At 39.4% G+C, this 22,315-nt stretch overlaps 2 protein-coding genes and 1 pseudogene across 3 annotated transcripts; 1 reads left to right on the forward strand and 2 right to left on the reverse strand.

The window, feature by feature from the left end:
• Nucleotides 1-4: 4 nt before the first annotated feature.
• LOC140933285 (DENN domain-containing protein 10-like) lies at nucleotides 5-22,244 on the forward strand. 2 transcript variants are annotated; one of them, XM_073382818.1, is made up of 9 exons: nucleotides 5-57; nucleotides 151-347; nucleotides 2,044-2,076; nucleotides 3,362-3,557; nucleotides 3,789-3,900; nucleotides 4,799-4,968; nucleotides 7,130-7,168; nucleotides 7,683-7,777; nucleotides 21,488-22,244. In XM_073382818.1, exons 1-9 carry the CDS (start codon nucleotides 18-20, stop codon nucleotides 21,656-21,658), a joined length of 1,053 nt encoding a protein of 350 aa, XP_073238919.1. In that variant the 5' UTR covers nucleotides 5-17; the 3' UTR covers nucleotides 21,659-22,244. The 2 variants fall into 2 exon arrangements, with proteins under 2 accessions (XP_073238919.1, XP_073238918.1); XM_073382817.1 differs by lacking the exon at nucleotides 21,488-22,244 and adding an exon at nucleotides 7,888-8,292.
• Nucleotides 8,616-10,807, reverse strand: LOC140933283 (uncharacterized; annotated as a pseudogene).
• Nucleotides 17,625-19,747, reverse strand: LOC140933286 (alpha-1A adrenergic receptor-like). Its single transcript, XM_073382819.1, has one exon. It carries the CDS (start codon nucleotides 19,125-19,127, stop codon nucleotides 18,087-18,089), a length of 1,041 nt encoding a protein of 346 aa, XP_073238920.1. The 5' UTR covers nucleotides 19,128-19,747; the 3' UTR covers nucleotides 17,625-18,086.
• Nucleotides 22,245-22,315: the final 71 nt, after the last annotated feature.

The following is a 22,315-nucleotide window of genomic DNA, read 5'->3' on the forward strand; positions in this document are numbered from 1 at the left end:
TCAATGTTCAAGACAAGATGGCGGGGCTTGGAAATCTCGTGGCTGCATGTTTGATTGGTATTTAGCCCCGTTTATGTCCATGAATCATTTAAAAATTCATAATAATGAGATGAAGGTATACTTAAAAATCTCCTGCTTTGATTATTTCAGAAAAAGATGTCGATTCAGACGTGCTTTGGACGTGGTCCTACCCATCCATAACACAAACTTTCCGGAAGATCATTCTGAGGAAATGCTGTCTAAAGACTGATAAAGAGGAGATCATACCTTTTTGTTTTGGCCAGTTTAACAAACAGTGGTTTTATATTTACACATCAGAGGTTAAAAATTCTGAAGCATTGAGTAAGGTTGGCTGTCATAGTTTACAATTCTTTATTCTTTATTTTTCATGGATAATCCCCATTTTCACCCCGGCCCTTCCCCGCCCCCCAATTCCTCTGGCTGATTAGCTTACCATCTAGAGTTAAGCTCCTTTAGGCGGACAACCTCGGGAAGCAAAAAACAAACAAAATAGACTGACACAAAATGAAGATGACGACTGACTGGAATGGCTATTCTTCAAGGGTTAAAGAGGGTCTTGTTAAGGCATAATGGCTCACTCAATTCCAAGTGTGCCCATCCCACCCCCGGGCATTTGTCATTTTGTTTTGGAAAAGCTGCAAATGCCCCACGGTGGGGCCGGGTGTTCATACAAAAAACTCACGGTGGGCTTTCAAATAGGGTGCAAATGCCCCAGCCAGTAAATAAGCCATAAATACCCATTTATGGGAAATCTGTAATAATTTGATCAAACTCACATGTGAAGCACCCTACGCAAATTGCTTCTAGCAGCTACACTGTATATATAATATTATGATTGCAAAAAGGATCAATTTGATATGATTAATCTCAGTGACAGAACTATAAAATATAATTTTAATAATACCTTTCATATTTTTGAAGATGTTTAATATAGTGAATGATTCGGGTCAACTGACACATGGTTAATATAGTGAATGATTGAGGGTTAACCGATGCACTTTACATGAGCATTTTCTCATCATGATGGAACTGTTGAATTGTCGCTTTTAACGATACAATACCCTAAGTTTGTATTAGCTGTCAAATATCACGCACAGTTTTTCCAGGCATTTCTGCCTCAACAATTCATGCCCAAAGAAAGTGTCTTTTCCCTTAATCTCTTCAAACAATCGGTTGTTTTGCTTTCATGTGCAACCTGATCATGATGACGGGTAGCAATTTCAACTCACTGTTGCCTGAGAGAAAACAAAGGGCTTGAATTCTTGTTTAGCGTACTTGTGTGTCTTGGAATTTTTCAAGATTTTTATTAAATCTTAAGCGGGGTAAGAGCATTTTTTTTCAGGAAAATGTTGAGGCCAATTTTCAACGTATTGTATCTAAGCTTTTTAAAAACCATTTTAAAACTGATACTGATTCCTACCAATTAAAACCATTCTTTGAGTGATAATTATCAATAATACAGTCGAACCTCCCGTAAGCGACCACCGAAAATGCGAAGACATAGTCAGTGGTCGCTTACAGGAGGTGGTCACTTACGAGAATCGAACCACAGGGGGTTTCTTCCAAGAAGAGGTCCGGACACATCTACTTTAAGGAAGAGAATTTATCACAGTCAATTTTCAAATTGCGACATGTGCAGTGATGTTCCATGTTGTTACTAAGGTTCTTCGTATATTCAAAGGAGGATAGTTCACCCAGAGACCATAAGAGATCAGAAAACCCGTCAAGTGGTCGCTTACAAGAGGTTAAAAACAAAAGAAAATTGTTAAATCATCAGCCCCAAATAGTGGCTGCGGTCGCTTACAGGAGGTGGTCATTTACAAGAGGTTCCAACTGTAAGACTTAAACTGGGAAAGTTTTGTTGTTTCAGATAGGTGGTCGCTTAAGGGGGGTGGTTGCTTATGAGAGGTGGTCACACATGGAGGTTAGACTGTAACATACATATGTAATTATTGGGAATTGAAATTCCACACTTGTATAAGTTCTGTTTGCAATGAGGATTTATTCTCTTCTGTTTTCTAGGTCACTCATGTAGCATTAACACTCATAGCAAAGGTGAGGGGAACACCTTGTTATTTTTTTAGCCGTCTAATAATCATTTTACAAAAAAACTCTTGAATAGCAATTCATGTTTATTTTCTAAAAATTATGTTATAAATCTGTAACCCTATAATAACCTGGTTATGAAGCAGGGGTTTCAATAAGCACCAACGACCGACAAAACGCGTCGGCTCGTTTGCTGAGAGCAGTCTACTAATGATGTTTCCACTCTGATGAGATTAATCATATGCATGTTATTTTCCCAGTTGCCATGCTTAACCCTAATCCTTAACCATTTACGTATAGGTTCTCACAACATTCCCCTGCACGTGCCCTAAATAGTCTTGCACCCACTGATTTATCATTGAAGGGGAAGCCATGCAATTGGTGATCCCTTTCCCAACACCCAACAATGAATAACAAGTGATTTTAAACTTCTAAGGAAGTAAATCTGTTACCAGTCTGTTCAGATTTGGATCTTGTTGCCTTCACTTTCCCATGGGGTTGGGAGGCAGTTCAGTTAAAGCTGTACCCAGCAAGGAAGCAGGGATGGCAAACTGTTGAGATCACTTGCTTCTATTTGCACATAATTGTCGCAGTGAAAAAAAGACGGAGCATGAAAAAAAAGCGTGTCCATAAAGTAAGGTTGTGATATATAAGAGTTGATGACTCGGGACACAGAAAAACTTACCATTGTCGGTATTAACCAGTGTCCATATTAAGCAGGTCAATTTTGGGATAATTTATGAGCTATAAAGGGTTTCATTTATCGTTGTCTCATGATTGTCACTTGATATTGATCACACCGTTTCGACCGTGTACTTAGGTCTTCATCAGGCGATAGTGTCAGTATACCGAGTAGGACTATTTGTACTACCGTGATTGTTAGTGATTGTTGTATCACACACCTTGCTCATGGTTGGTGGGCTTCGATCTAAAGCATTGTTGGCATTTTTAGAGGAGGAAACTGTTCCCTCAATGGTCTGTTGTGATAGAGGGGTTCCATTGTATCTCTCATACTTGGCCTCATCACCACCAATACATAATTTTGTTGTTTTTGTTGTTGTTGTTGTTTTTATTATTACAGTTATTATTATTATTATTATTATTGTTATTGTTATTGTTATTGTTATTATTATTATTATTATTATTATTATTATTATTATTATTATTACTACTATTATTTTTTCTTATTTTTATGTATTTTTTATTTGTTTTGTTATTATTATCATTATTATTATTATTATTACTACTATTTTTTTTTCTTATTTTTATGTATTTTTTATTTGTTTTTCTGAAGGACTTTTGCCCGGAAAAATACAAAGCACTTTGTAAGATCATGAGTAGCAAGTTCATAAAAACAGGAGATGCCAGTACCATGCTAGAATCATACCTGTCTGTCATAACTAAAGGTTCTTGTTCAAATGATGACAATGGCTTGTTTTTGGCGAAGGACTTTGATCCACGTATGTCATATGTGGCCTCACCTATTTCAGGCAAGTTTATGATAGAAAAATGTAGTCATTTCAAATTTAAGGGGACATGCATGCAGCATAATTTTAGAAGGTTTATTAGAAATTGCGACTTTCCCCTCACTCTCTACATCGTTGCTTGCCCAAGGAAGTGCAATGTTATTTCCATGAACTTCGTTGAACTACAGACAGTTTGATCTGCATCTGTATGATGGGTGACTAATTATTATTCCTTGCTACCTTGCGTTTCGTTAGATGTAATCAACATATTTGGAGTGGAGACTATTTTGATATACACGGCTCTGCTGTTGAAGAAGAGAGTAGCTGTATACAGTCCAAAAATCGAGGCTCTTTTGGGCATATGTAGGTAAGGTGTGTCCGTTTTACATCCTTGGCAGTTAAAAGGAGCTGGTATGTGGAAGGTTATATGTCCCATTTGAATTCTGGGAATTTTCCAAAAAAACGCCCTTTAAAGCTAGTGGAGCCATCACTCCCAAAACGAAGTATGCACAGAAAGCGAAAAAGAAATAGAAGATATTAGACGGTGGCGCGAAGATATGAATTTTATTTTCGAGTGGCAAAACAATATTTTATGAACGAGCGCAGCGAGTGAGTAAAATATTGTTTTTGCCACGAGAAAATAAAATTCATATCTTCAAGCCGCCGTGCAATGTCCTTGTTACTATATAGACAAAATGACATCAATAAAATAATAGAGGGAAATTACCAAAATTACGTCATCGATAAACTCACGTGTGAGATTATGGAAAATAAACCACTCGGGTCCCGGGTGTAGTTTTTATGAATTTTACGAGTGATATATTTTCCAGTAAAACACTCGTGTCTATATAATAAAAGACCTTAATTTGGGTATAGCTTTCGGGATTGTACGATTAGATGGAAGGAAGTGCGGGTGGGTAGTGGAACAAGATTTCAATGGAATTCTCGGGTCAACTTTTGATGTGTTTTGTTTGTGTGTTCGTTTGTTTTTGCGTTTTCCCCCGAATGTGTGCTCAGACAAGTATGTTTAAAAGATCCCTCCTCATAGCACAAGTTAGACGACAAAGTTGCCCTTGACCTTTAAAGCTGATGACGTCGCCAGCGGTATAAGGGACGTGAATCCGCACGGGCGAATAGGTTAAATCAGACTTTTTCCATTTAAAATTCTTTAAAAAAATAATAATAATTCTCTTTTTTTCATTTTCGCGAGTTTGAATCATTATCAGCGATTCCATCTTATTCGTTTGTTTGATTATTCTATTTAGAGCTTTACCTTTGCTGGTCTGGCATCGTCAGAATTGGAGCATTCTTCATCCATTTGTTCATCTGGAGGATGATGAGTTAGAAGGGCTTGCGTCCAACATAACGTACGTTGCTGGCTTCACTGATGCTTCGGTTGAAAACAGAACGGAACTGTATGACCTGTTTGTTAATGGTAACAAATTTTTGTAGCTTCTTAATTAATAGATAAGGTTATATCTCACGATAGAGGCCCTCTTAGGGAAGGGGCGCGGGGTTTGTGGGGGGGGAGGGGTGGGGCGGTGTAAGTATGTCCCAAGTCTGAATTTCAGATATGGTCGTTTCGCATTTTGAGGAGTAGACCATGTCCCTGTCGGTATTTAACACATCTTTATGCCGTTTGGCACCATTTCATCTAGTCTTATGTCCGGCAGTTTCAAAGCCATGTCACTCGTCTGAATTTTATCCTAACAGGGCCTCACTTTACCGGGTAGCTCGTACGCCGGCACGAAACTAGAACCATACCGGATAGGGCCTCTGTTCACGAATAAGAACGACAATTTTGGGGCGACATGTTCCAGTCCCGAGCCGTTACTGCCCATACTATACCGGATTGCTTTTCGTATCTACACGATAATCTATCCGGTATGAAGTAGCGATCCTCTGACCTGTTATCTTAGCATTACACTGTTTGGTGAAAGGGAAAACAATTACAGTCCAACATCGGTAGAATTTGGGCGGTACATCTTGTCCCATTTCTCAACACCGTTTGACTTGAATAGTTAGGGTCTCTGTCTCATACAGGTGGCCACCCTCTAGAGAGTCGACCAAACTTGACTGCCAGAAGAACGGCAGAGAACAACTCTAGGTGTTCGTTTAGGAAAGCTATCTGTGTAATCATAGCGTCTGTTTCGAAAGAGTTGACCGAGCAAGCTTACGAGAGTCGGACCTCAGGGGATCTCTACCTCAAGCAGTTCTTGCACATTTAGGAAGGTGAAAATAACGTTAATACTCGAATTAGCGCCTAAGAGGCGACGCGTATTTGAATGGGCGTTGCATTTCATTCTTTAGTGATTTCGGCCTCAATATGGCATTAATCCATGTTTAAAATAAACAAAAACAGTAACATTTAACAGGAAATCTAAAAAGTACATGTATCTCCCTGTATTTACTCGATTTCCTGTGTCTGCTGCGTATCCTTGGCTCTGAACGTTCTGTTGTAACCAAGTTTTGTAGCCGTCCTTAAGCAAATTTGTCAAAGGAGCCGCATCTTTAATATCTACTGATGGGAAGTTTAAGGTAAAGAGTCCATTTCTACGTCGGTAGCTCTAAATACAGCTGTAGTCATCATCTGATTAACGAACCTGAGGCCGACGGTGCACTTACTTTTCCGCCCCCACTCCCCCTCCGCCTTTCCATCATGCAGTGCTCCGTTTTACGATTAGTAAAAGTTTTTAAAGCTACTGATGTACGCGGTAAGGAAAGAAGTCCAAACAAGGATTTGAGGTCAAAGCTGGGAGTCGTACCCGTGACCTCTTACTCAGGAGGCCGCACTCCAACGAACTGTGTCAATCTTTCCAACTTCTCTGGTGGTTGTTAGTGATTTTACGTTTTCTGTAGTACAGTCAACTCTCTACAGCAAACACCTCTCGTAAACGACCACCACTTAAATTTCTTACACCACCTGACCACTTATTAAAACAGAAATTTGACATATTCTTTTGTTTTGTTACTCGTAAGCGACCACGCGGCATGATCACATATGATTGTAAGAAAACCATTGCTCAAATGCCACAAAAGTATAGTTTTTAAAACGCTGACCAAGCGTGTTGACAGATTACATGTATAGCAGTTGTCTTACAAAAAAGATGGCTGATACGATTTGTAGATAAAAAGGGTGGATTATAACACTGATGCAAAATTTTGTGTACAAAAATTTCAACAGTTTTAAGCGCTATTCGATAAAAACATTATTGTCAGTTGTCTGTTTGCTTCCGTTTTAGCTTGTAAGGTAACAACTTTGTATAATATGGTATATTTAATAGTTCAGTTGGAGCTTATTTTCTTGATTTTCCCCGTAGACCGCCTCCGGTAAGCGACCACTTTGCCGCGACAGAGTTGACGGTAGCTACCCACCTACCCCTCTCCTAAGCCAACATTTTGCCCTAAGTAAGAACTGAGTGTTAATGTTGGTTTAGGGGAGGGGTAGGTGGGCAGTTTCACAGAAACGTAAAATGATCCGAATTTTCCCCATAAATACAGGTCTCTTTACGTCCAAACGAAATTTCTTTTTTGTGAAACTTTTTTTGTATAGCAAAATTAATCATTTAGTTCTCTTGCTATTTCCTTTTTTTCAGTTGCCGCCGGAGAAATCTCTATTGCACCTGAGGCGAAAGGTATCATTAATTTCTAGTTCGAATTCGAATACCAGTTGAAGAATTAAGTGGCACTGAACAAGCGTGCATTCTCAAATCTGGTAGTCCACCCTCCCAATACAACAACGTTTTACCAGAAACTCGTCGTAGGAAAAGAAGTTGAAAGTAGGATAAGTAAAGTGGATTTTAATCGGTTTTCTGGTGCTCAATGGGCACTAGAAGGGCTTTAGAAGCACTTTCAGGTGTTACCCTATTAAGCAATTGTTTCCCTCTATTGAATCCCATTTTCCGTGATGGTTGTTTCGTCTTTTGTCGTCGTTCTTCGATGTATCGTTAATGATCCCTAATACGAGAGCGACATGAACTCGTACTCGACGTTGATGCTAAAACTAATCTCGCACATGATCTAGTGTCAGTCTATAAAACTCATTTTATGATTAAATGTCTTGATCATCACACATTTGTATTTTTTGTTTGGTTTTCTGATATCTTCTTTTTTATCTGTTTTAATTTGTGCTTTTCGCTATTTTCGTAGAAACTTTTCAAATGGGAAAAATTCACAAGGACATTGCTATGTTCATGGTAGAGGCTGCTAAAAACGAGGAATATAATGATCAGACGTTGGTGAAGGTAAGAAGTAATTCAGAATTGCCTCCAGCTTGCTTAACTTGAGACGAAAAAGACAAAAACATAAAACACCCATTTGCTGCGGTATTTTATGTTCGTTTTCTCCATTTCAGGAATTGTCCGTCAAGACAAAGGACCTTATAAACAACCTCACAAAGCTAGCGGTGGAACCAGAGGGAGGAGGAAAGGCTAGGGTGACTTTAGAAGCTTTAAAACAACGTAAACTTACAGCTGTAGTGGAAAACTTTTTATTTAATCTTGCTGCAGCCGAGGGTTTGGTTTGAAACACAAGGACATGTTTTAGCGTCTAGAATCTGATTTACCGTGTGATTTTGTGCCCCTTTTCCTTACTAGCATGTCAAAACAACGCTTCTGGACCAGAAAGAGGGAAATTCTCTCTAAAACTACGTATATTCAATTTGCCTACTATTCAGGCTTCTCTAGTGAAAACCGTGCTACTGACTACAATTTTGCCTTGCTCGAATCGCGTATAACATGGATTGATTGACGGTTTATTATTTTTTTGTTTGACAAAAGTTTGTCGAGTCCTAAGGCAGGATGACAGCGCTTTGACACAAGTCTAGGGGTGGATTGTAAACATTGTGTGCACTTAACCTGTAAACCGCAATTTTTGACGTCAAAATTTGAAAAATATATAAAAGTCTTGTGTTGATGCTCTGTCAATCTAAGCTTTCTTGACAGAGATGTGCGTACAAAAGGAGCAAAATTTTCTTACAGAAATAATTGACAGATACCACACTTCCATGCTGAAAGAAGTAAATGCTTAGCGAGCATTTCTTAGTATTGGTCACGAATGGCTTAGCAATAAAACCTTGTATTTTTACTGTTACAGCACATGTTTTGAGCTCTACATGTAGTTCTTGTAATATCCACTACGCACACACCGCCACGATAGTTGGAACTATTTTAATGGTAAACATCACGTGATATAGGTACAGAATGCGTGCGAAGTTACACAGGATACCACATCCCTCACATATCTCAAGTTACAAGTTAAACAAATAAAAAAAGTTAAGACCTCTTAAAACAATTACACATCTATTTACATCAAGGAATCAATATTATAGCTAAAGATAAGTCTATTCACATAGGACGATTTGAAGCGCTCTGTTGCCACTATAGGATGGTAAAAGCATGGTTTTCTCAGCGCGTAATTGGTGAAATTCCTCTCTGGTAAAATCTTCACAAGGGGCGAATTTGTTCTCAAGGCTGTTCTAAAAATACGGTAATCTGATCTTTCAAGCAGCTCCCTCATATTCAATTTCCTCGATATATACCTGCGTTTATAGCACCTATTTGAAAAATGCTGTACGTTGTTAAGATTAGAAGAGGAGGCTTCGTTCACCGATAAACCATACCAAAAATTAGGCATAACAATTGATTGTAACAGATAATCCAGCTCCCCCTGATTGTACCCCTCTTGCCGAAGAGTTCTTATTACGTGCAGGCATTTATTAGCCTCAATAAGTTTTTCACGCTCGTGACTTGCGTATTTATAATTGTAATGGTATATCACACCTAATAGTTTAAGCTCGCTGCATTGCGGAATGTTATGTATTTTACACAGTTCCTCTACAAACCGTTTTTTACGCATGGTGAGTTCTTAGCACTTTCCAGGATTACCGGTACATGACATGGAGTTTTTTTCAGACCAACATAAAAAATTGCCCACCACTTCCGGTGACTGATCAACTCCATCTTTCCAAAACGGGATTGATGGTTTCTTAACATATCTTGGAAATGAAGCAAACTTCTCCGGGCTTGGGTGAGCTGGTGTGCTTAATTCTCCTGCTTCAGTGATCTCTCGGTCATCTGCGGAGTTGATAACTGCGTTTACAAGTTTGAAGTGGCTGATATCTCTGCAGATTGCTTTTTCATCAATTGCTCGTCTGGCTGTGATTCTGGATCCATTTATCTTATGTACGATGTAGAACACGGGTTCGTATGGCATACTCCATTTGTTTCTTTTCTCTTGCTTGACCAACACATAGTCACCTAGCAGACGTCTTCCTTGTCCTGTGTTTTTGTCTTCTCTGTTCTGTTTCATTTTCTGTTTGTACACCGCATCTCTCTCATCAATGATGTCGTCCTTCTCTGATCTCTGCACTTTTGGCTGAATGTGATCCAACTTGGTCCTTACGGTTGTTCCTCTCATTGCTTCAAAAGGGGTGACTCCCGTGGCTGGATTTGGAGTTGATCTGTATGCAGTCAGCATGTCCTGTATTGCATTCTGTCTCTCCAGGCGGTCTTTTCCTTGCAGGTGTGCAATCTGTTCCGTCTTGTTTAGGATTTGCATGAATCGCTCAACCTCTCCATTTGCTCAAGCGTGGAGTGGCGTAATCTTGTGGTGTTCAAGTCCTTCTTCAAGAGCGAATTCTTGGAAATCTTTCGAACTAAATGGTGGTCCGTTGTCGCTCTCTATCCCCTTTGTAGTTCCATAGGCTGAGAATACTTCAGTCTCTCCTTGTGACTTTGAAATTAGTTGAGGGTACTGCCTCTACTACTGGGTATTTGGTTCTCTTGTCAATAAGTACAAGGTTGTAGTGGTCATCTGGGTATGGTCCACCATGGTCGATGGATAAGGTGGCTAAGGATGTTTGTCACCTTAATAGGTTCTTCTCTCTTCTCCTTCGTAGCTACTTGACATTCGTAACATTAGTTGATGACTGCATCAATCATACTGTTCATCAAAGGGAACCAGTATTTCTCTCTCAATAGCTGTTTGGTCTTTGTCTTGCCCAAGTGTCCAAGGTTGTGTCCTAGCTTGACTATACACTGTTCTCTGAAAATTAGTCCTTCTGCGATTGACAACTTTTGCTTCACGTGAAGGTTTGGTTCCAGGCCTTTGTCTCGCTTGTGCTTCTCCCAGTCGCCCTTCACGATTCTCTTCGCTAGTTTTTGCATCACTTCAATTTTCAGGGTTTCTTCTCTAATTCTTGTTATAACTACAGCATGTTCTGTGTTCATGGTCCATCTGATGATCTTTTCGGTGCTATCATCTCCTGTTTGAGGTAGTAGGTGCCTCGATAGGTAAACTAGGGGGTCTTTTTCGTCTTTCCCAGGCTCGTACACCAGCTCATAGTCAACGTCCTGCATTTTCATTACCCATTTTTCGATTCTGGGTGGCATTGTAGCTTTCGCTTTATTGATTAAGGGTAACAGAGGTTTGTGCGCTGCGACAATACGGAATCTCGGTGCTCCAAGCAGGTAAACTCGCAGTTGTTCTTTTGCCCACTTGATGGCTAGTGCATCTTTCTCGGTCTGGTTATATGTTTTCTCGGTTTCTGTCATTGTGGGTCTGATGAAATGCGCTGGCTGTATACCCTTGTTAGTCTTTTGCAGTTGAACTGCTGATAAGCCTTAGTTGTAGCTTGCTTGGGTGTGCGGAATTATTGGTCTGGATGGGTCAAAGAATGCCGTTGTCTTGTCGTTTGAGGTGGTGTCTTGTATCTTCCTGAATGCTTTTTCTTCTTCTTTCTCCCATTTGAATTTTGTGTCTTTCCGGGTTAGCTGATAAAGTGGTGCTGCTATGGCTGCATAGTTGGTGATGTAGTTGTCCAGGTAGCCATCCATTCCCAGAAAACTTCGGACGGCTTCTTTGCTTTCTGGAGGGCTGCATTCCTTGATTGCGTTTACTTTGTCTGGTGACGGTTTCAGTCCGTCCTTGGTAAAGACATTTGCGACGAACTCAATCTGCTCTTTCCCGAATTGGCATTTCTCTTCGTTAAATGTTACTCTATGATCTTTTGCTCGCTGGAGGACGGTCTTCAGTACCTCCTTGTGTTCTGCTTCACCTCTTCCTCCGAGGAGTTCGTCATCTCTTTGGTTCAGGTTGTGGGTATGTCTTCGAAGGCTCTGAACATTGCTTCATCGAAAATATCTTGTGAAGATTTAGCTCCAAATACTTGTCTCTTTGTTCTGTAATTTCCCCAGGGTGTCCTGAATGTTGCTACCTGTCTTGTGGCAGGGTCTAGTATCAGTTGGTGATAGCCTTGTCTCAAGTCCAATTTCGTGAAGATCTTGCAGTCATGCAAGCGGTAGATAAAATCTTCAACTCTTGGTGACTGGGCACATCTACTTCGTTGCGCGGCTTGATTGGGTATTCGCATGTCAATGCTTGCTCTGATCATCTGAGGTTCTAATTCTTCATTCTTAATATCAGCATACTTGGGTTTAGGCTGGACAACTAGGGGTGAACACCATGTGATGGTTTCTCCGTCTAGGACTTTTTCAAATACGTTTTCCTTTACTCCCTGCTCAAGCCTTTCTTTGAGAGGTTTGTGCAAATGATATGGGACTGGGCGTAGTTGCTGGACTACTGGAATAGCTTCTGGATCCATCTCTAGCTTGACTTTTATCTCTTTGCCGGTACTCTTGTCTTGGAAGCATCCTATCCCTTGACAATTATCATTGTATTCACTGAGTAACGCTTCAATGTCATCTGTTGGCTTCACTGACTTGATTCTAAACTCATTGGTTTCTTTTAGTGTTCCGTCTCGGTCAATCTTGATCATTCCCAGTCCAATTAGTGTGTTCTTGCTTAGGAGAGGAGGAAAGTCCATTTTTCCCTCGATCACTAAGAACTTGCTTTTTGCTCCTCGATTCTTGATTCGAATTGTTGTATGAAATTCACCTTTAACTACCAGATCAGATTGGAGAGTCTTCAATATGTCTTTGCTTGGATCTAGTTCTCCGATTTCCTTTGATCTGTGTTTTAGGGCTCTGAATTGGTACTCGTCCATCACGTTCACACCTTCTCCGCTGTCGGGTTCTACATGCACGTCAATGTCTCCTATTCTGATAAGAACAGTGTCCGGAGTTCTACCTGATCTCAGTTTCTGTGCTTGATGTAAGACGTGTCGTGCTGTCTGATAAAGATATTCGCAATCTGATTCGCTACTTGCGTCGGTGTCTGCCTCGGTTGTTTTCTTGACTTTCTCTTTTCGTGACTCTTTGTTTTTCTCTTGTAACTTGTCTGATCCTGATCTACATCACGTTGCATAATGATTGTATTTACCACACTTCAGGCACTGTTGTGCATAAACTGGGCAGTTGTGTCCAGGGGGATGGAGTCCTATTTTTCAACACTATTTGCAGCTATTCTTGGAGCTTCTTTCTTCTTTCTTGTGTTCTTGCTTACGGTTCTCTTGTGGTGGGGGTTTCTTGTTCGGTAAACTTGGGTATCTTGCACCTCCCCTAGCATCATATCTCTCTGAGATTTTCCCCATTGATGTTTCACCTTGGAGATTTTGTAATCTTTTTTCATGTCTTTTACATGCTGGTTAATGTCTTTTTCTTGGCTGGCTTCTTCGAGGAACTGGTCAAGTGCCTACCTTTTCTGTATGCTTTTCTTGATAAAATCGTTATCCTTGATTGTTTGTATCAGCTGTTCTAGAATCCTATCGTTGGTCTGGTCGCCGATTCCACAATCTTTCGCCTTCGCGCGTAGTCGCGCTGTGTAGTTTACGATACTTTCTCCCGGTTCTTGTCGTTATTTGCTAAACGTGTAACTCGTATGCTGTTTGTTTTTCTTTAGTAAGAAGTAGTTGTCGAGTTTCCGGATTAATTTCTTGTAGTGGTTGTCGCCTTCAGCAGGAACTGTATCTGGAAGGTTTCGGGGGACTTTCTTCATTTCTTGTCAGCCGTAGATTTTGAACGCCCTTACTTTGTCTTTCACGGCCTTGATTTCAAAATATTCCCTATCTTCTTCGAAGTCTTCGAGCCACTCTTGCCACGTTCGCCCGGTTTCTAAGGGTTTGTCTGGAATCTTGAACGAGTTTATTCTAAGAGATTTTCCAAAAGTCGAGACTCGAATTTCTGTTGGGTTGCTTGTGCTGTTGGTTCCTTCGTTTGGCTTTTTTTTCTCTGACACGAGGTCTTCGATGTTCGGTGCGCTTGATAGTTTCCTCTTTGTTTTTCGTTTCTATTCTCGCCAATATTCTCTCCGGTGGCTTTCTCGTCTCTTCTGCTTTCGTTTTTCTTTGATCTTCTGTCCTATTTTCTCTCCCTGCAGCGTGTATTCGTCTTTCTCGTCGCCAGTGTAATATCCGCTACGCCCACACCACCGTGATAGTTGGAACTGTTTTTAATAGTAAACATCACGTGATATAGGTAATAATGCGTGCGAAGTCACACTCTGACAGATGGATAGATCTGGCGTTCCTATTCAGAGTTTTTTTTTTTTTTTTGAACTATCGATTTCAAATTTATGTTTGTGATAAGAATATATATCACCAAATTTTTTCAATAAACTGTATATAACCACAACATATGTTTAAGTAAGAGAAGTGACATCTTTTAGTTAACACCTGTTCCTGGGCATCAGAATCAGCGTTTTAATTTTGTAAGGCTAGAATATTTGCTATTTGATGACAGGAAGAGGATATTGCAGTTTATCTTTTTTTGTTTAGTTTTAGTTATTCAGTTTATGATAGATCTGGAGACTAATTATTTTTTGCTAATGATTTGTGTGCGGAAAATTGTAAAGAGCTAAAATTATTGTTAGAAAGTAAAACCAAAAAGTCCGTGTAAAGAAAACCAAGACGAACAACCTTTAAAGTATCAAATCTTGATTGCTATATGTTTTTTGAACTTTCATGCAATGCTTGCCCTCTTCATTGAACTTAAAATTTTCGTTGGTAAAGTGAAGTTCAATTTCTTGGATCATCACCTGGACAAAAATGAATCACTTGGGAATTATTAGATAAGCTGACGGTTATTTGCTTGCACTGTAGCTGTAGAGGAAGAGAATAATGACTTGGTTATTGCGGTCGGAAGGTAATATTGGACATGTATTTGCATCACAACTGATAATTGTTTACATGTATACAAAAACGAAGTGTGTGTATAAAAGGAAACGAAATATAGTACTACAAAACTAGCTTGCTCGCAGGCTGTGTTAAAATTTTTTAATAGAAAAAATTCTTTGTGTTATTCTCGTCCTCTTTGCTGCTTATTCATGTTGGTATATTTTATAATTACGTTCAACATTTTGTCAGCTGAGCCATAATAAGTTGAGCTGGTAAACACAGACGTGCAGTCAAAATGATGAGGTTCGGAGTGAACGTGCCTGCTGCTGGTGGTTAACCTTGACTGAAAATTTGAAACTATAAATCTACTTAGGTCATTTCAATAGAGAAGGAGTTGGCGTCACGATCTCGAACCATCGTGAGTTGTTATTTTTCTTGCCTGTAATAAGCGATTTACGTGGAATCATTCTTTCCTAGAGTCGTTAAGAAAATAAGCAAAGAAGAGGACCATAACAGAAAACAAGCATTTTTTAAATTCTTTTGAAATGACTTGAGACTTTTCCACTCTGTATAGACTAGTGTTTGATTCAAATAGATGTTCAACTTGAGCATTATGTTCGAAACCGCAATAGCCAAAGATTAATTCTTTTAGTTAATACAGGGGTGCGAGTAGTTTAGCCACAAAATGAATAAAGATATTATGAGTTTTCACTTTCGTATTCCATCTTGACGATACATTTAATACACAGGTAATGAATTTTTAACAACCTTTGCGGATTCAAGAAAGTAGGGAATCCATCACTGTTACCGACATTTCTGTCAACTTCCTTTCTTGGAATATATTTTAACTGCCCTGACCTTTCCATTTTTTCTTCGCAACAAAATGGCTCCTGTCAAAAACAGGGAACTGAACATATTTCAAGAATATTTTATGTTATTTTGCTTTTAACGTCCACGATAAACCAATAAAGGCCAATAGAGCTAAACAAAACGATAACTGACAGTGCTTCGTTCCCAGGAACTCCACTTCTGGAGCAATTAAAACTGAGTCTGTTTGAAGGAAGTTTCGCATTTTGAAGGCCGCTTCAATATATTTATCTAAGTACATACAATTTTTCTCGTCTTGTTCAAAGTTATTTTTTTTTTAATTACTATTTTTTAAAACTGTGCGAATACGTTTTCCCGTAAATTAGCCCGGTGTATAAGGCCTTTTAAAACAGGAAAACAAACTTCCGAAAGGTCGGGATATAAATTAAGCGGCAATAAGCTAACGTCTTAGACAATAAGTTACAAGGTACAACTCGATCATTTATACAGTCAAATCTTTCAGTCTTATACTTCTTAGGAAGTAATGCCTTCTTGTCATGCAATAATCAACTAAAAGGATGACAACAGTCCTCGCACATAACTTTTCCTTGGTAGAAGATTGGAGTTCAGTTGAAATGCACGGGGAATTTACATGCCGACATTTGGTAATGATAGCCCAAATTGCTTATTTTAGTGTCTAAACTTGAGTCTAGCTACTTGATCCTTAACTGACAGATTTTGCTTGTTGTCACCGAATGCGCCATGTTGTTGTCATTCGCTAAACTTCTAGATGCCATTTCACCGGAATCATACGTGACCATGCCGGGTGGTCGCTTTCTAGAAACAGAAAACAAAAGAATAGACCTCTTTAGCTTGTATTTTTTGTTTTCCCAATAGAGTTCCCAGGGGAACATGGCCCTTTCTCTTTTCATAAATTGTGCGCAGATATGCACGTGAATTTGACGAAATTTGAAAGGAACAGTTCTCTAGAGTGTTATCACATGACCTTTATTGGGAAAACAAAACTTAGAAACTTAAGAGGTCTATTCCTAGCCTAAAGAGTCATCGCGGTCGTTTAAAAAAATTAAGTAGTAGTCTCTTACGAGAGAGTTTTTGAAATAAAACAGGTATTTGCAAAGTGGTCGCTTATGGGAGGTGGTCGCTTTAAGAGAGTTGACTGTATTTCCTTGTTCGTGTATACTTTTATCCCGACCCAGCCGTGGAAGTTTGTTTTCCTTCCTTTAAAAAGTTATTCATGGGATAACTTAGGAAAGAGATGTGGCTTAATAAAAACGTTTCAGAATTGTCATGCATTTATCTTAAATCCTCGTAATTCCAACTAACAATTTGACATAGTTTATATTCTTAACGAACATAGAAATTAAACGTCATTATGTTCAAAACTTTGCACTTGTGGTGCCACTTGAGTTTTGAACATTTTGGCGTCATTTCTATGATCACTATTAACGTTGTCCTAGAATGCTTGGTGTGTGTATGGCTGAAGTAAGGAAACAAAAAACCACGTGAAGTTTGCGGCAAGAGGTTGATTTGTAATTCTAAACTTAATTTGTTCAATCGACTGAAAATGGACAAAAACGAAGACGTCATCAGTCAATTATTCAACCAATCAATCAATCATTCAACTTATAAATCGATGTTGAAAGATTATTGCGTCTGCGATGGATTACTTGCTGCCAAGACACGGTAGAAATAATTATCGCCCAGGGCCTAGTTTTTCGAAAGACGGGTTAAACTAACCTCGGGCTAGGCCTAACCGGAGGTTAAAATTCTTAAACTGCAGGTTTCTTAACTTGGGGTCAAAATTGCGTTGTTCGAAGCGCAGTTAGAGGACTGGTTAGTTAACCTCGGGTTTCCCGCGACTTACTCGCGGTTAGAATCCCATAATACCTCTTGATTTGTTTACGTCCTAAAACCTCGTCGGTGCAGGATCCCAGAAAAAAATTATTTCAGCCCCCCAGAAAAAAGTAAGTAAGTTGACAAACAGTGTGACAAACAATGGCAAAAAAATTGGACACCGATATCAGCGACACAACGCTTTAGGAGTGGAGAAGAGATAAGTGGCGAAATGCGAGGAAAATGGAAGAATCTTCATTTCTTGGGCAAAGTTTATCGAATTTGCAAACTTTCGAAAAGAAAAAAAAAGTGGAGGAGGATTGACCTGCTTCGACACCTGTAGCGAGCTCTTAGTTCTTCGTTTGTAAAATGTTTAATTTTTATCACTTGTCTGAACTATCTGTGAGTCTTTTCTGTTGTCGTTTTAATAGTCGGTAAAACGTGACAACAAGGCAGCCATTTTGTTTTGACATTGCTTTTATTATCATTTAACCTAAAGTTAATTATTTAACCTACCTAGCTAGCAGGGTTAAATTTAACCCGCTGTTTAACCTGAGGTTTGAGCTAACCGGTATTTGAACAACGCAACAAACCTGCGATTAAAATTCAACCTCGGGTTAAGTCAATTCAATCCCAGGTTAGGGTTTAACCCGCTTTCGAACAACCAGACCCAGAGAGAAAGCGGAGATGCTTTTTCATAAATCTTTATATATTTAAATGAAATATCTCTTTTTAATAAAATTACAGCAAAAGGCCTACACTTTTAAGGCCACACTGAATTTTCACTTTACAAATTGTGTTGATAGATACAGAGATTGTTACAAATCTGTGTTTGCGATGGTCATCCTTAGAGTTTGAAATGACCCTTTAATGGAATTCCTCTAGTTATCGCCGTAATATACGATGCGTGGCAGTGCCTTAATCATCTTCCAGACGTGCTCTCGGAGTTCCCTTGTAAACGTTATGTACAAGAAAGGGTTTAGCGAGCTGTTCAGATTAGGAAGAATGGTAACAAAAATGGTGCCAACTGCAGGAAGTCTTTGAAGACCGTGCCAAAGACTCAAATGCAAGAGAATAAAAAATGGCAACCAGCTTATGCAGAAAGCACCAACCACACACGCCATCATTTTTGCTGCTTTCAGCTCGTGCAAGATGCGTGATCGTCGAAGCGACTTGTGGTGTTTCTCGGCCTCATCCGTTGGACCAACCATGTTGTCGAGAACTCGTTGACGTTGCTGAAAAGCCACTTTAGTGAGATACGAGTACGCTCCAATGACGATTGCTAGCGGCAAGAAAAACGCAGCGCTCGACACAATCGTGTAATAAAGGCGATCGTTTTTTCCGCAGCCCATGTTCGTTCTGAAAGTCTCCCATTGGTTGGAAGTCCAGTTGTGGAGACCAAGAGTTGCCCAGATGGCGGAGTAAGACCACACGATCAAGATCATTACAAAGCCGGTCCGACGTGTCAAGAGAGCTGTGTAGCGAAGAGGATACTTGACAGCGATAAACCTCTCGATTGATACAGCTGCAAGGCTGCCTATAGAAGCACTACAGACGTTCAGATCAATCCAGATCCAGAGCGCGCAGACTTTGAAGTTAAGACACCAGACCTCATTGTGTAGCATATAGTAGATTCTGAACGGCATGGAAAGAAGAGAAACCAGCAGGTCTGCGGAAGCCAACGAAACGATAAGGAAATTTGTGGTGCTGTGCAAAGCCCTGTTAGCGTACACTGTAACGCAAACGACCAAATTTCCCAAGAAGGTGACGATGCAGATTCCGATTAACAGCAACGAAATTGCGAGGTTTTTGGCAGAGGGAGGAAAATCGCATGAATTGAAAGATAAATTGGTAGCAGTGTTTTCTGATAAGTTATTTGGATATTGCGTTGAATATAAATTAGTGCCCTTGCTTTCATTCATGATTTCGTGACTTGCTTGATCTTCTAACTAGCTATGTCGCGAAGCAAGTCCTTTTTTAAGTTAACGTGACTGCTATACGTCCATTCATTGTCATATTCGAGAAATTTGGGCGCACGATGTTTGGCGACGCATTAGACAGTTTGTCGAGAGTGCGTCATCAAAGATACATGAACGTGCTTTTTAGAAACCACAAAATGTAAGGTAGATACAATCAATTTTGCTTTATTTTTTTCGTCTGTCAATATCACACACATAGCTGCAATCGCGGTCATAATTTGTTGAAACACTTCCGGAAAACACGACATTAACTTATTCGTCTCATGAATACAAGCATTGCTTCCCTCTCCTTCCCTCAATGTTTCTTTCACGCTTTTACTTGGGCATAAACGTCTTCCAAATCAACATTAAAAGGGAAGGGAAGGGAAACCTCTCAAGCGTTTCAACAATTATGACCGGTATTGTCTTTGCTGTAGTGAAAGGTGCAATCTGTGAAAACGGACGATTTTACAAGTGGACGTTCAGAGATTCAAAATTTATTTAGACTTGAGAAATCATAATTTAAAATTGTATTGGGAAATAATATCGTGCAGGAGGAGTTTCAAAATTGCGACAAATTACAAGCGGTGCAATTTACTGTAGTTATTACAATTGTTACAGTACAAGTGCGGCTATCATTTCGCAAATGATCAGAAGCAAGTGTGTATGTACTTTATGTAAAACCATGATAATGGAATTTTAAGCTCACAGGGAAGTTTTCTTATAATATCAAAATGTCAGTAGCTTCTGAGTTGAAATAAACGGGTCGGCCAAAGGAGTGCTGGTGGATGTGTGGAATGGCGCACGACTATTGAAAGTTCAGTCTTTTCAGAGTACGTGACAAGTAAAAGGAGCCTGATCCTCTCCTGTGTTTATATTAATGACAGCTCGGCCAATTTCACAATGTTTTCGGATTCTTTTGTAGACTTCAGCTACAGCCGAAAAACTAAAAACCTGTGAAGGTATGTCTTAAAGTTTTCAAGTGTTTTCTTTTTTAAAATGTGTTTGGAACTTATTTTAATATGGGTTAATTGAATTATGAATGTGGTGACACGCTAGTTTATCGCGCGTAACGGTTCACCAACGGTTCACCATTCTTTTTTTCATCCTGTTGTTAATTCGAAAGCGGCGTATGTTACGACGGCCCCTATCTACGGGTTATTTTTGAATTAGCTAATACAGGACAATTTCTCAACGGTGCACCATTGTGAACTGTTCATTTACAAAGAAAATGTTCTGTTTACTTTAAAAGAATACGTCTCACAATGGTGAACCGTTGAAATATCCCCACCTTTACTTTGTTCAAGGCCGAACGATCCAAACAGACAATATAGAGTATTGTCATTACTATTTCATCAGTAGTTGATAGATCTACGCGCTTGCTGGGTAATAAAATCTCCAAAAGCGTTTTAAATTCACGTCACCACTGTGCAGTCGTGCTTGACAACACAAAAATGAAAAAAAATTACTCGCCTTTGAACTTGTATGTTATGATTAACTCGCTGTGTTACCAGATTCAAGTAGAAATTGCTCTATGTTGTACTCCTTGCGCCAGCATTTCTTTCCTACATTAATACAACCACTAATTCTCATATAAGACCATACCCTGTTATAAAGACATGTCTTTGCTGTAGTGAAAGGTGCAATCTCTGAAAACGGACGATTTTACAAGTGGACGTTCAGAGATGTAAAATTAATTTAGACTTGAGAAATCAGAATTTAAAATTGTATTGGGAAAGTATATCGTGCAGGTGCAGGTTCGGCTTATGTCAATTTTGTTAAAGGTGACCGAGAAAGGAGTATGTACTCAAACAAATAATTAAAAACAAAAAGGAAAACATATTTATTGTACATATTTGGGTTAGTGTCTCTGATAGTCCTTTTCGCTTTACCTTTGGACAGGTTTTCTGGGCTGTTTCGGGCTTTTTCCGAGTGTCCCGGCTTGTTTTGGTGTTTAGGGTTTTGGTACACGCCCTCGAATGGTGATGGTTGAAAACGGGCTCGAAATTGGGCTTCTTTCTTAGAGTCGATGAAATTTGAATCTTAGCGTTCGCTAAGGCGTAATACATTTTGATAAACGTAGCGTTTGACGTAACGTAGCCGGGCGGTTATAGACTTGACTCAGTTTAAGTCGCAGGCCACGCTTGTAAAGTAGCCAACTGGTTTTCCTCCTTCAAGCTGTGAAGTGTTATGTTACATTTAATTTTTTTTTGTTTCATTATCCCTGAAAAGCCCCGTTCATTTTATCCAATGCTTCATTGTTGCGTGACATCTCAGTAACACCCATTTGGTGCGATCCTTTATGTTCGTTTTTCCCATCTCAGGAATTGTCCGTCAAGACAAAGGACCTTATAAACAACCTCACAAAGCTAGCGGTGGAACCCGAGGAAGGAGGAAAGGCAAGGGTGACTTTAGAAGCTTTAAAACAACGTAAACTTACTGCTGTAGTGGAAGACTTTTTATTTAATCTTGCCGCAGCCAAGGGTTTGGTTTGAAACTTAGAAGCATGTTTTAGCATCTAGATCTGATTTACAGTGTGACTTTGTTCCCTTTTTCCTGACAATCATGTCAAAATTTGACAACGCTTCTGAACCAGAGGGAGGGAAATTCTCTCTAAAAATACCTAAATTCAACTCGCCTGTTATTCAAGCTTTTCCGGTGAAAAGTGCGCTACTGAGAACAATTTTGCCTTGCCCGAGTCGCGTATAAAATGGTTTGATTGACGGTTCTATTACATTTTTTATGATTGACAAAAGTTTGTCCGGCCCTGGGGTAGTATGACAGCGCTTTGACAAAAGTCTAGGAATGAATTCTAAACATTGTGTGCACTTAAATTTAAAGTGCTTGTAAACCGCAATTTTTTACCTCAAAATTTGAGAAATATATAAAAGTCTACTATTGATGCTCTTTCAATCTAAGCTTACTTGATAGAGATATGCTTTTAAAACGAGCAGAATTTTATTTCAGAAATAATTGTCAGATACCACAGTTCCATGCTGAAAGAAGTAAATGCTTTGTGAGCATTTCTTAGTATTGGTCACGAATGGATTAGCAATAAAACCTTGTATTTTCACAGTTACAGTACATTTTGTGGGCTCTACATGTAGCTCTGACGGATGGATAAGTCTGGCGTTCCTATTCAGAGTTATGTT

The sequence above is a fragment of the Porites lutea genome, chromosome 4 (assembly GCF_958299795.1).
Source record: "Porites lutea chromosome 4, jaPorLute2.1, whole genome shotgun sequence".
Classification (NCBI taxonomy): Eukaryota; Metazoa; Cnidaria; class Anthozoa; order Scleractinia; family Poritidae; genus Porites; species Porites lutea.

Coding starts and splice junctions, on each gene's coding strand:
- LOC140933285 (XM_073382818.1), top strand. CDS start 18: ATGGCGGGGCTTGGAAATCTCGTGGCTGCATGTTTGATTG. Junction 7,169..7,682: donor TATTGCACCTGAGGCGAAAG/GTATCATTAATT, acceptor CTATTTTCGTAG/AAACTTTTCAAATGGGAAAA. Junction 7,778..21,487: donor ATGATCAGACGTTGGTGAAG/GTAAGAAGTAAT, acceptor TTCCCATCTCAG/GAATTGTCCGTCAAGACAAA.
- LOC140933286 (XM_073382819.1), bottom strand. CDS start 19,127: ATGAATGAAAGCAAGGGCACTAATTTATATTCAACGCAATATCCAAAT.